The sequence below is a fragment of the Camelina sativa genome, chromosome 7 (genome assembly GCF_000633955.1).
Source record: "Camelina sativa cultivar DH55 chromosome 7, Cs, whole genome shotgun sequence".
In the NCBI taxonomy this organism is placed as follows: Eukaryota; Viridiplantae; Streptophyta; class Magnoliopsida; order Brassicales; family Brassicaceae; genus Camelina; species Camelina sativa.
The window spans coordinates 17,521,693-17,532,504 of NC_025691.1; the positions used below are offsets into that span (position 1 = coordinate 17,521,693).

Here is a 10,812-nt window from a genome sequence, read left to right on the forward strand (position 1 = left end):
AAAAAAAAAAAAAAAAAAAAAAAAAAAAAAAAAAAAAAAAAAAAAAAAAAAAAAAAAAAAAAAAAAAAAAAAAAACTCACACCAGAGCTTCAAGATTCATATTATACCAGATGATCAGAAGCTACTAATCTAAAAAAATATGATCAAAGAAACATATAAACAAAGAGTCAAGAACATATCTCTCTGCCTCTCACCCCTTTTCCATGGATATGAAAACGTACCAGGAGGTGAAGAATTTGATGAATTGTGCGATGGTGAAAGCTAAGACGGCGGAGATGAGAGGAAAATTTGTGAAAATTGAGATATAGTGAGACGAAGATGAAGCCACCGATTCATCCATTTTTATCAATATAGGTGATCTGATGGATCTTGATCGTAGGGTTTCAATCACGCACGCGGTAACTCTTCTACAGCAAGAAGAAGAAGATACAGAGACAGAGACGACATGAATCCATAAGGTTGCGTGTTGTAAGCTTTACCTTTGAGACTCTCTCTAATGCTTTCTTCTTCTTCTTCTTCTTCCTCAATTTTGTTTTCTCACTCTTTTTTTTCTTCGGCAACAAACAACAAACGATTATTTATTGTTTCTTTTACTAGCAAGTCTACACGATCCTCTATGTAGGATTACTGATGAGGTTAAGTTTTTTTTAGTAGTATTGATTTATATTAATTTATCCGAAACTATATACAGTATAATATATTTCTGTTGATATATCCAAGGTTTTTTTCTTTTTTCTTGAGTATTTGTATAGAGCTTTTATTGTAAGTCAAGTTTTTTCTTTTTTAATCCAGAAGACAGTTTTAAAAATGCATATATAGAGTGTGTGTATATATTATTAGAATTACTGAAAATACACGTTAAATTAATTTCGGATCTATCTATGATTCCTATGTCTAAGACAAAGTGATTGAGCCGAATATGCTGCTCTGTTTGCTAAGGAATATGCTTTTTAGGCTTTAACGTAAGAACAACTTGTTATTTAATGTTACATAAAAAATGTCTATAATTATGTAACAGAAGTCTAACAATTAAGGTGGAAAATATAATTATACTAGTAGTGTTTTTTATTTTCTTTAATTAACCAAAAAAACTTATAGTTTCAGTAATTTAAAGTTGCAGATGGTTTGGTTTATCCCGTATAACTTAAAACATGTTTGCTTTCTTAAAAAAAAAAAACGCTTATGTTCAATCACAAGTTTTTGCGTAATCATGTCGGATCTCTCTAGATAAAGAAATGAATACAACATGTTGTTAGAGTAGATGCAACGTGGGTGATTTGACCCTTTGGTGAATGTCTCCAATAAGGCTATATTTGGCTAATTTTAGACATTATGTTAATCAATATTTAAAACAATTGATTGAAACTTTTTTTTTTTTTTCAGTGGACAAAACAGTTAATTGATACATTCATGTCTGTAATTTCATTTTAATTATGATGTGATTACATATATAAATTTTTATTTTATTTTATTTGCTAATGATTAAAGCCGCAAACAAAAAAACGGAAAAATCGCAAGAGAGGCGCAACACCGCTCCGGTCAATCAAGTCGGTAATTAGGGTTTAACCCCAATCTTGGCCATTTTCGCAACTAGCTCATCATCAATCATCATGTTGACGGCTCTCCGATCTCGTTGCTCCTCTCTTATTCAAGATCAATCATGGAAGCTAGGTTTATCTTGTGCTCCGAATCGCATCTTAGCCTCCTCTCCATTTTTTTCTTCAACCGCGGGGGCCAAAGATGTCTCAGAGATTCTCACTCTTCCCGAAGTGGAGAAGATACTCGCCGACGTGAAAGCTGATAACGTTACGGTGGTTCCAACTCACAATCACTGCTTCTGGGCCGATTACATGGTCGTCCCCACCGGAAGATCCGATTGCCACTTAAAAAACATCGCTCAAGCATTAGTCTATAAGGTACACACGTTGAGATTGTTTGATTTTGGGTTTAGCCAATAATTTTGTGAATTCGATATGTTAGAATTGACCTTTGATGGATAACTGAAGTAGCTCTGTTTTGTGAAATTTGTTATTTTGTGAACATTATAAAGAGAGTGATCAAATGGTTTCTTGTTGTTGTATTGCTCTTCACAGGCCAAGCAAAAGCAGAAAGGAGCAAAACATATAATGCTGCCTTCTGTGCAAGGGTACGATAGCAAGTGGGTTGTCATAGACTACGGTTCGTGTGTTCATGTTTCTTCTATTCTACACAAAGTGTTGATTTTTTTTATACTTTCTTTGGAGTTGTTGTGTTTGGCTGTAATTCTCTGGATACCGTCGTGTAGGAAAGTTTGTAGTCCATGCACTTGATGAGAAGGCCAGGGTTTATTTCAATTTGGAAAGCCTTTGGACTGCTGAAACATCTGGTACTGATTCTTCTGATCTTCAGGTAAAACAAGTCGCATGTTTTTTTTTGAACGCCTTACATTAGTGGTTTACTGCTTCATTTTGTGTGATTGTGAATAAAAGCTGAAACTTTTAGTTTGGGTTTCTGTCTTTATACATCATCTGAACACGGAGGTGGAGATTGTATTAGGAAGTATGTCGTTTATTTTGAGTTGATATGCTTCCTTGATGCTATACTTTTGTATGAGGATATGGGAAGGACTGTCTCTTGCTTGAGTAGTTTGATTGTTTTGATTTGAACCTAATCAGTTATTAGATAGCATCTCCGCCATATGTGACTACATGCTTCTCTTGCTATTATAGAATCTATTTTAGAATTAATTTACATATATATCTTCTGATCTCTTGAAGCTCTTTACAATGAGGTATTATTCTATTTTTGTTGATCTGCTCAAGTGCTCATGACAAAACAGTTGAGTAGTTTAGTTTATAACGCATAAGTTTATTGTCATTATTAATTCTAATGAAACTTTTTTGTTGTTGTTGTTGTTGTTGTAGGATCTTCAAAAGGCTTTTGTAAAGGTCAGACCAATAAACAATTCGAAAAGGAAACCGGCGAAAGTGAGTTCTTGATTCTGTTCGATGGACATACAATCTTCTCGAGTCTATCGGGTTGAGAATAGGATTTTAAGCCTATTTTATCAATAACTTTCCTGTTTTTTTTAAGTCACATGTCTATTTATTTTTATTATTATTATTTTTTTTTTTTGAACAACAACTGAATAGATTAGCTCAAAAGAGCCTCTCCTAATCAAAATGGAAAATTTGGAAAAGGAAAATATAATATGGAAAAGGAAAATTTATCTCTCCTAATCAAAAAAGGAAAAAACGAATTTAGCTCTCTACATAAATTATAAAAGGGATCTGGCCAAATTGAAAACATGTATTCTTGAATCTCAACAACAACAACAACAACAACATGGTATCATCCTCTCTGTTCTCGTCTTCTTCGTCTATAAGGAAATCTAAGAAAACAAGAATTTGCCTCGATTCTTTACCGGAAGATCTTCTTGTGGAGATTTCGTCAAGCATCGCAGCTTCTTCCTTGTCAGAGGTTCGTAGTCTCAGATTAGTTTCGAAACCGTTTCGTAATATCTGCGATGATCAATATGTTCTCTGCCGACTTTCGCTCCAAGAAACCCCTCTGCTCCCATGGAATCACGACCATGAAACGTTCTCCAATTTTTTCAAAAGATGTCGCAAGAATGGAAACCCCGAAGCTTTGTTTCGCAGAGGATTCATCCACTACTTTCTTGATAACCGTGAGCACAAAGGACTCAAATATTTAGCTAAAGCTGCAGAAAAAGGAAACAAAGAGGCAAAATATGTTTATGGGCTGATTCTAATCTGTCTTGGAGGCAAAACAAAACAAAAGGGTTTCAAGATCTTGTCTTCTCTTGTAAAGCCGTTGATGTCAACTACGATAGAGGATCTGGTGGAACTTCGACACATGATTGAAAAGATTAGAGAGTTCGTTTGGGATCATGCCAACCCGGTGATGGAACGACTCAAAACAGAATACGTTCGAGAGAAGTGCAAGTGCGACGGTAAAACCACGACGTTCTTAGCAAGGAATCCATACGGCGAAGACGAAGACATGAATACTTCTTCTGCTTGTGAGTTTTGTCTGTGGGATCACGAAGTTGAACTGTTCTGTAAGAGGATTTAGTGATCAATATAATGTATTAAATTGAAAATTAACTAATATATAAGAAATTTGGTTTTACTTTATATGCGTCTTGGATACATTCATATGAGGAAGAGTAATGGCCAAAAAGTGCTTCTATTGGCATCAACCTAACCGTAAATTAGAGTTCTTTCGGATAGAAATTTTATAATCTCATTCACTCCTCTTTGACTTTGGTAAACAAATAAACATAAAAGATGAGTTCCGTTTGGCATATTCTTTGAATTTGTGATTCTTGATGAGGGAGATTTACTATACAACTGAAGACTACATGGCGTATAAATTAATGGTAGCATGAAAAGAATGAGGAACCAAAAACTTCTCTTATATATGAAACTACCAGAATTGGCTAAACACTGCAGGTTCTGTTTTAAATAGAGATGATGGAAGCGTGCATTAATTCCGGAGAGCCCTTGTAGGTAAGCTCAACAAAAGTACCTGCCCCTTCTCCTTTCGCAAGTCTCCCCGGGTTTACACACACACACTTGACTGCATCTTCCCCTTCCCCAAGAGATAAAACCTTCACAACATTAAGAAAAACATATTCAGCAACTCTTCTTTTAGCTTCTAGCTTCTGAGTTTGATGCCACTATTAACATACTGACTCACCTTCACGAAGTACCTCATGTCTGATGGAAGCAGGAGAATATCCGGGATTGATGAAATCTCTAGCGCCTTAGGAGCGAGTGAGGAATCATAAGGGAGGCTCTCGGGAGGTGGATACAGAGGATAAAAGCTGTTCGATAAGTATCCCAATTTTTTGAGTATTTGGTAGCTGAGAATATATAGATGGAACTACTAAATGCAAAAGTTACCTTCGCTGACGGAGGAGATGGCTAGCAAGTCTGGACATGCGGTCAGTGGGGACTCCAATTGGATTTTTTGACATCTCTTCACCACTCAGGTGTTTTAGTACATCCACCGTGCAACAACCTACCTTTACCTGAGAATATCCAATTAATGCTTACATTGTAAGAACTTGAAAAAACCTGGCTTCTTAGAAGAGAACTGCCACAGTGATTTTCTTACCTGGTTTGCCTCAAAGGTTCCCGGATTTGATAGACTGGTCATCTGTAATGTATGAGGAGAGAAAGACGAAAAATACAGTAAATATATATATCCACCTGTGCAAGGAACATTAAGTGATGAAACGGAGACTTTGTTAATGAGAATAATCTAATACCTGATGTTCGAGATCAGGTATGTGAATGTCGAAAGGAGGCTGATAACACAAAAAGGGGAAACTTGTCACATCAACATAGAGAAGAGAAATGCGTAAATGCGAGAAGAGAGATTTTGAGAGAAAGAGAAAAGAGCACCTGTGGGAATATGAAATCATGGTTAGCATCACGGATGGATGGCACCAGAACCACTCTTACTTCTGAACCCATGAACTCCGTATAATCTTGCAACTGAGAAACTCAAACATAAAAATCTCTGTTTATTCCAAAGTCAGTCAGTGTTACAATATATCTATTGTCCTATTTTCAGTACCTTCCTGAGGACTTCCACTTGAAATATCTCATTAAATGTGGCATCAACAGTTCCATTCTTAATCTCTGGATGCTCAGAATCCACAAATGGTCCAAGCTGAGTTTGGAAATAAAACATAAGTGACCCCAAGACACAATCACACAAGAGAAAAAGTCTACAGAATGTCTGAATGCATTCTCGTTACTCACCAGCACGAGTAACTGTGGTGACTTTCTTCTTGCATAGGCTAGTAGCTCATTCAGCGGCTCAAACAGCAAGTTGTCTGATGTGGTGAATGGTCCAGATGCAATTATCTATCAACAGGAAGAACTTCAAGCATCATTTCGAATCCCCAACTAGAATATTATGATGTTTCTGAACAAACCACCCTTGTGCTTGTTAATGAAAACATAATATCTATGCATGAAAGAACATCAATACATACATACTTTTCGAATACCGCCAAAAAGTATACATACATACTTTTCAACATACTAATATTGACTGGCAATATCGAAGTCAGTAACTAAAGGAGCTCTTTGAAATTACCAACTTAGGTAACCAAATCAGCTTTGTGATCTTTATATTTCCAACATTTTGCATTTCACTCACTCGCAATAATTGTTTATGTGTGTATATGTAGGAAAGAATGTGCCCGAATAAGTAAAGACAGAAAAATTCAATGTTACCTTTGAAGTTGAAGAAAAACAAATACTAGTACAGCCGAGATATAAAGGATGATTGCATACTTACAAATGAAACCCCTGATAATTCATGAGATTCTTCTGCAGACGTTACGACCTCCTGATCCAAGTTTTGCCTCTTAGCAGGAGGTAGATCCGCATCAGCAGTAAGAACTGAATCTACTAGCTTGGATGCCGTGAGATAATGTCCACTAGGATTTTGTCCCTCAATGCCAACTATCTGCATTATATTAAGACCACATCCACATAAATATTACGAGTCTCTGAGAAAAAAAAAACAGAACCTAAAGCTGTTGGCTTTAAGCTATCACCTGGCCAGGGAAAATGGAGAACTGATCTAGTTTGTTTAAGTCCACTGGAACACGCTGTCCTGAAGTACGCTCGGCACTGAAATCATCGAGTTTGTTGGCATTAGGATAGGGAGACGTTGGATATTTCATGTTTAAAAGACAGTTATGCCAATAACTAGCTATATACGATTATACCTATATAGGACCACAATGTATTAAGTCATTTGGGTATCCAAATTCTAAAAAGCTTATGCATCTGAATTTTACAACTTTTTCTAAGACAGGAGTCATAATCCTTCGCAATAATATACAAAGACAAGTGAAGCCATAATTGAGTTACCTGCTCTGCAATAGAATGGACTTGTCATTCAAATGCCCTTCTGCATCACAGCAAATCATTCCCACCGCAAATATGCTTCTCTGAAGCAATCCGTAGCACAATGTAAGCAACTCTATACCCCAATGTTAACTTATTTGACATGAACGTAGTGTGTACAAGCAAAGCTACCTGTGAAGCAACAGCAGGATCCACCTGTTCCTCATATAAGCCTGAGGCAGCAAATGCATCAGCATGCCTTACGATCCGGTTCTCAAGTGAATTAAACCTGTCCTCAGTTCTGTCATACATGAACCTGCAACCTGGTTCAGGGCCTGAGCCATTGACTTTTAGAGAACACCGCTGGCTGGTTTGAACTCTCTTAATGATATCATCCTCGCCGTCTTCTACATCATTGTTGGTTCCATTCTCTGCATGAGCCGCCACATTACCTATGTTGAACTTCACCACAAACTTTTCGATTCGTCGCCCAAAAGGTGTCACATGTCCAACTGACTTCCCAGTAGAGTAACCGTAATCTCTTGATCTACTTATCGAATCAAATGGATCCGGATGTAACCGTTGAGACTTGTTTGTAGGGGTAGTTACAATCTCTTCAGTATCTTCAGGCACCTTGTCCAAAAGCCTAGATCAAAAACCAAATTTACATGCCTTTCAAAAACAAACCTGGTAAAAGTTGATGCAATGAAAAAAAGAAACCTGGTAAAAAGAACTTACATATCTACATCTCTATTTGAGTAAAGATGCAGACCAGATTCTTCCTCTCTCATAATGGATTCTTTCTGTTCATTCTGAAGATGCAATACAAACCCATCCATCTCATCCTTGTTAACAGTTTGATCAAGAAGCTGTCTGTTGCATCCAACACAAACACAAAGGAAAAAACAAAAAATCAATTCTCTACTTCAAAAAATAACATCACCAAGGAAAGTTATACATAGTAGGCCACTAACACAACCACTCTCAAACATGAAACTCATAACTTCACTACTCGTTGTTGAACTAGTACACATACACTTAACAATCTCTATTGGGGACTAAAAGCATTGAATTTGAAAATAAATTGGAGCAATTGGGTAGATGGCGAATTTAAAAAAGAAGTGATTTTTTACCGATTGAGATGATAAAGTTCCCAACTTGAAACGAGATCAGAAGGGTTAAGACTGTAGTTTATACAGAGAGTGACACCTGATTGATTAGAACAAAGAAACAAACAGTCATAAGATCTGGGCAGAGAGTAAAATAGTTCATTAGGGGATAGAGAGTGTCGCCTCGCCGCTTACATTGTTTAAGAATCTCGTCTTCTTCCACAAGAGTAAATCCGCTTCTTTTGAATTCGTTTTTAATCTCCTCATCCGTAGCCATCGCTCTTTCAACTTCACTATCACTCACTATCTGGCAGAGAGTCTCTGCGTTTCGAAGAGAGAGAGAGAGAGAGAGAGAGAGAGAGGCTTTTTTTTGTTGTTGTTGTGGCGAGTGGAGATTGGAGAAGACGAAGGGAAAGTGGCGGGGAAATGACTGGTTTAGGGCGGGAGGATGGTTATATTTACTGGACCCAAAGTTTTTTAATGGGCCTTCAATTTGAAGGGTCTTGGATTATTTACTCTTTAGCATTTTTTGGGGGTAAAATATTTTAGCTGCTTAGGTTTAGGTTTTTATATATATATATATATATATATATATATGTTTTATGAAATACTAAATTTGTTGATCGTAAACAAGTTTTTAAATATCAATTTACCTTCTTCTTTTTTCTTTGTATAAGTAAGAAGTTTCTAGACTTGTTCTATAATTTTAATTTTTAATTTTTTAATATGTGTGTGTGATATTTATTTTTTATTTAGTAGACATGATTAGTGTATGCTCGAACTGATTTAAAACAATATATATTTTGGATAATATATTAAATATAAAAGTATATAAAAGATATACAAACCCTTATAATTGACATCATCATTACCAGCCACCGAACAAATGGCAAAATGGAGAGTATGAGAATCATTTGACCACTTAAACATTTGACCACTTGTGTTTCTAAAACGAATCGGTCATATACTCATGACAACGTTATTGGACTGATGGAAATAAAGAGTTTGAGAAATAGGGTGGTCTTCAAGAGAAGAATTCGTAGTCTTTGGCTGATACAATAATGGTTCTGAGGCCACCAATGGGAGCTACGATCGTCAATATAACACCAACTACTATACAAAACTGTAAAATTTATCACACAACCAAAAAACAAGTTATTGCCAAATTTAACAAAGAAAAACAAGAACACATAGGTAGTAGAATACTGAAAGAGTAAAAGAAATATACCCAATTGATAGACCAAGACAATCCATACTTCTTTGGTTTCTTGAGAATGAGCCACATGATGCATGGTAGCTAATCATAGTAAACAAATTTAAAAAGTATATCAAGTGAGTTATTTCGAATTTTTTTTTAGAGAAATGTATATGATTAAATTAGAGTATATATTCAGTTACTTACATAGTACGTTGTTGGGGCAAAGGCGAATCCTCCAAAAAAGCCGAGTAATCCACCAAAAAATGGGATGCATATGGCAACGAACATCGTGAAAGCTGATCCATTGATCCAATGTTATAAATTCATATGTTACATTATTTATGTAGGAGTATTGATTCAGTAGTGAACTAAAAAAAGCTTACCAACATATAGAGTACGACTGATGAAGCGAAGTTTGAAAGAAGGAGAGAACATCATCTTCTTTACCAAAAAGGTTTCGAGCATGTCAAAGACAGGCATCGCGTATATTTGATAGCTTCCAACGACATGGACAACCACGAATGCGTTAGCAATGGCGATAAGCCAGACTGGTTTTTGCAAGGTCATGAGAACATTGTCATCGACAGTGTTTCCAAAAATATAGTAGCAAACGAATGCAACGGGAAAGTAGCAGATGGCGACGACAATGTAGGCAACTACTACTCCTTTCCACATTGCAATCTTCGATGGTTTTTCAGGAGTTGAAGGAATAGTAGCTTGAATCTCCAACACAACGTTGTGACCAGCGTAAGCAAATGCCACATCTCCTAACGCATTCAAGAAGTTGAATACATTTCCCGAGGTCGTTGAGGCTCTAAACGAGTAGTGTACATTTGGTTGAACTCCTTTCTTCACCGAGGTTGCCCAAGCGATTGTTGAGTAGCTGCATAAATATCATGTTAACATTAAGACTATATTAACAATTGGTTTTTGAGTTGTCCTTACCTCAAAGACATAACGGCAGCAGCAAGGGAGACGACAGACATGGAGTTAAAATTAGGGAGATGAGCTAAAACAAAGTGTACGGAAGCGAAGATCATGATCCAATATGTAGTTCTTATATTTTTGCAATCGGTGCAAAGAAGGTCATGGATTTTTTTCAGTGACTTCCCTCCTGTAACCATGTACACAATATCCACACCTACTTCAACGATTAGCTGTTGTGGCACCACGATCCAGAGTCCAAGCTTCTCCCCAAACGCGTGTTGACCCAATTCGTGGTACCTGTCAAACCTCTTCCCTGGAACCATCTCATGCATTTACACCATTTGCCATAGTGTGTAGAATGTTATCAGCCATGACATTATCATTATTGTCACTCCAGGTCCCCTTCCATAAAAATCCAGTGTAACATTAATATATTGAATGTGTACATATAATTATAATCACAAGTATATATATTTGAGATAACTATATATTGGCAAGAGATTGGATATATACCATCCGAGGTTCGACATGGCGTAAGGCAAGCTAAGTACACCAGCGCCGACCATGGCAGTGACATTGTGAAACGCAGAGTACCACCATTTGGCATTTCTTGAGGATGTTATCGGTAACCAATCGTCTACATTCTTCTGCTTTGTGGACGCATCCTTTCTTGGAGAACACTGATTTTCCCCCATGTTATTTT

The 10,812-nt window shown here is 36.6% G+C and overlaps 5 protein-coding genes across 5 annotated transcripts in view; 2 read left to right on the forward strand and 3 right to left on the reverse strand.

Annotated features, from left to right (window-relative positions):
* Positions 1-640, reverse strand: part of LOC104701365 (uncharacterized membrane protein YuiD-like) — a 2,068-nt gene extending 1,428 nt beyond the window's left edge. The window contains exon 1 of the mRNA XM_010417036.2: positions 222-640. Within this exon, the coding sequence (XP_010415338.1) occupies positions 222-340 (119 nt within the window). The 5' untranslated portion in view covers positions 341-640. The remainder of the gene's footprint in view (positions 1-221) is intronic.
* On the forward strand, positions 1,611-2,999 carry LOC104701368 (protein Iojap-related, mitochondrial-like). Its single transcript, XM_010417037.2, has 4 exons — positions 1,611-1,916; positions 2,094-2,178; positions 2,285-2,388; positions 2,904-2,999. Exons 1-4 carry the CDS (start codon positions 1,611-1,613, stop codon positions 2,976-2,978), a joined length of 570 nt encoding a protein of 189 aa, XP_010415339.1. The 3' UTR covers positions 2,979-2,999.
* On the forward strand, positions 3,315-4,074 carry LOC104704711 (putative F-box protein At1g67623). The gene has a single exon (XM_010420748.2). It carries the CDS (start codon positions 3,325-3,327, stop codon positions 4,072-4,074), a length of 750 nt encoding a protein of 249 aa, XP_010419050.1. The 5' UTR covers positions 3,315-3,324.
* On the reverse strand, positions 4,242-8,394 carry LOC104701369 (DNA polymerase alpha subunit B-like). The gene is made up of 15 exons (XM_010417038.1): positions 8,180-8,394; positions 8,009-8,084; positions 7,614-7,748; positions 7,068-7,521; positions 6,900-6,979; positions 6,581-6,656; positions 6,319-6,489; positions 5,775-5,879; positions 5,587-5,682; positions 5,412-5,504; positions 5,276-5,314; positions 5,122-5,163; positions 4,908-5,035; positions 4,702-4,828; positions 4,242-4,612 (listed from the first exon to the last, which is right to left on the reverse strand). Exons 1-15 carry the CDS (start codon positions 8,259-8,261, stop codon positions 4,463-4,465), a joined length of 1,854 nt encoding a protein of 617 aa, XP_010415340.1. The 5' UTR covers positions 8,262-8,394; the 3' UTR covers positions 4,242-4,462.
* Positions 9,009-10,804, reverse strand: LOC104701370 (lysine histidine transporter-like 2). Its single transcript, XM_010417039.1, is given in 6 exon segments — positions 9,009-9,107; positions 9,213-9,281; positions 9,387-9,478; positions 9,566-10,065; positions 10,128-10,511; positions 10,623-10,804. Coding segments are annotated over 6 exon segments (1,326 nt in total).

Excerpts from the sequence above, each read along its gene's own strand:
- LOC104704711 (XM_010420748.2), top strand. The coding sequence starts at position 3,325 with ATGGTATCATCCTCTCTGTTCTCGTCTTCTTCGTCTATAAGGAAATCT.
- LOC104701369 (XM_010417038.1), bottom strand. The coding sequence starts at position 8,261 with ATGGCTACGGATGAGGAGATTAAAAACGAATTCAAAAGAAGCGGATTT. Across the intron at positions 6,490-6,580 it reads TCTCCATTTTCCCTGGCCAG|ATAGTTGGCATTGAGGGACA; the intron begins GTGATAGCTTAA and ends AATATAATGCAG. Across the intron at positions 4,829-4,907 it reads CATCTCCTCCGTCAGCGAAG|CTTTTATCCTCTGTATCCAC; the intron begins GTAACTTTTGCA and ends CTTATCGAACAG.
- LOC104701368 (XM_010417037.2), top strand. The coding sequence starts at position 1,611 with ATGTTGACGGCTCTCCGATCTCGTTGCTCCTCTCTTATTCAAGATCAA. Across the intron at positions 2,179-2,284 it reads GTGGGTTGTCATAGACTACG|GAAAGTTTGTAGTCCATGCA; the intron begins GTTCGTGTGTTC and ends ACCGTCGTGTAG. Across the intron at positions 2,389-2,903 it reads CTGATTCTTCTGATCTTCAG|GATCTTCAAAAGGCTTTTGT; the intron begins GTAAAACAAGTC and ends TTGTTGTTGTAG.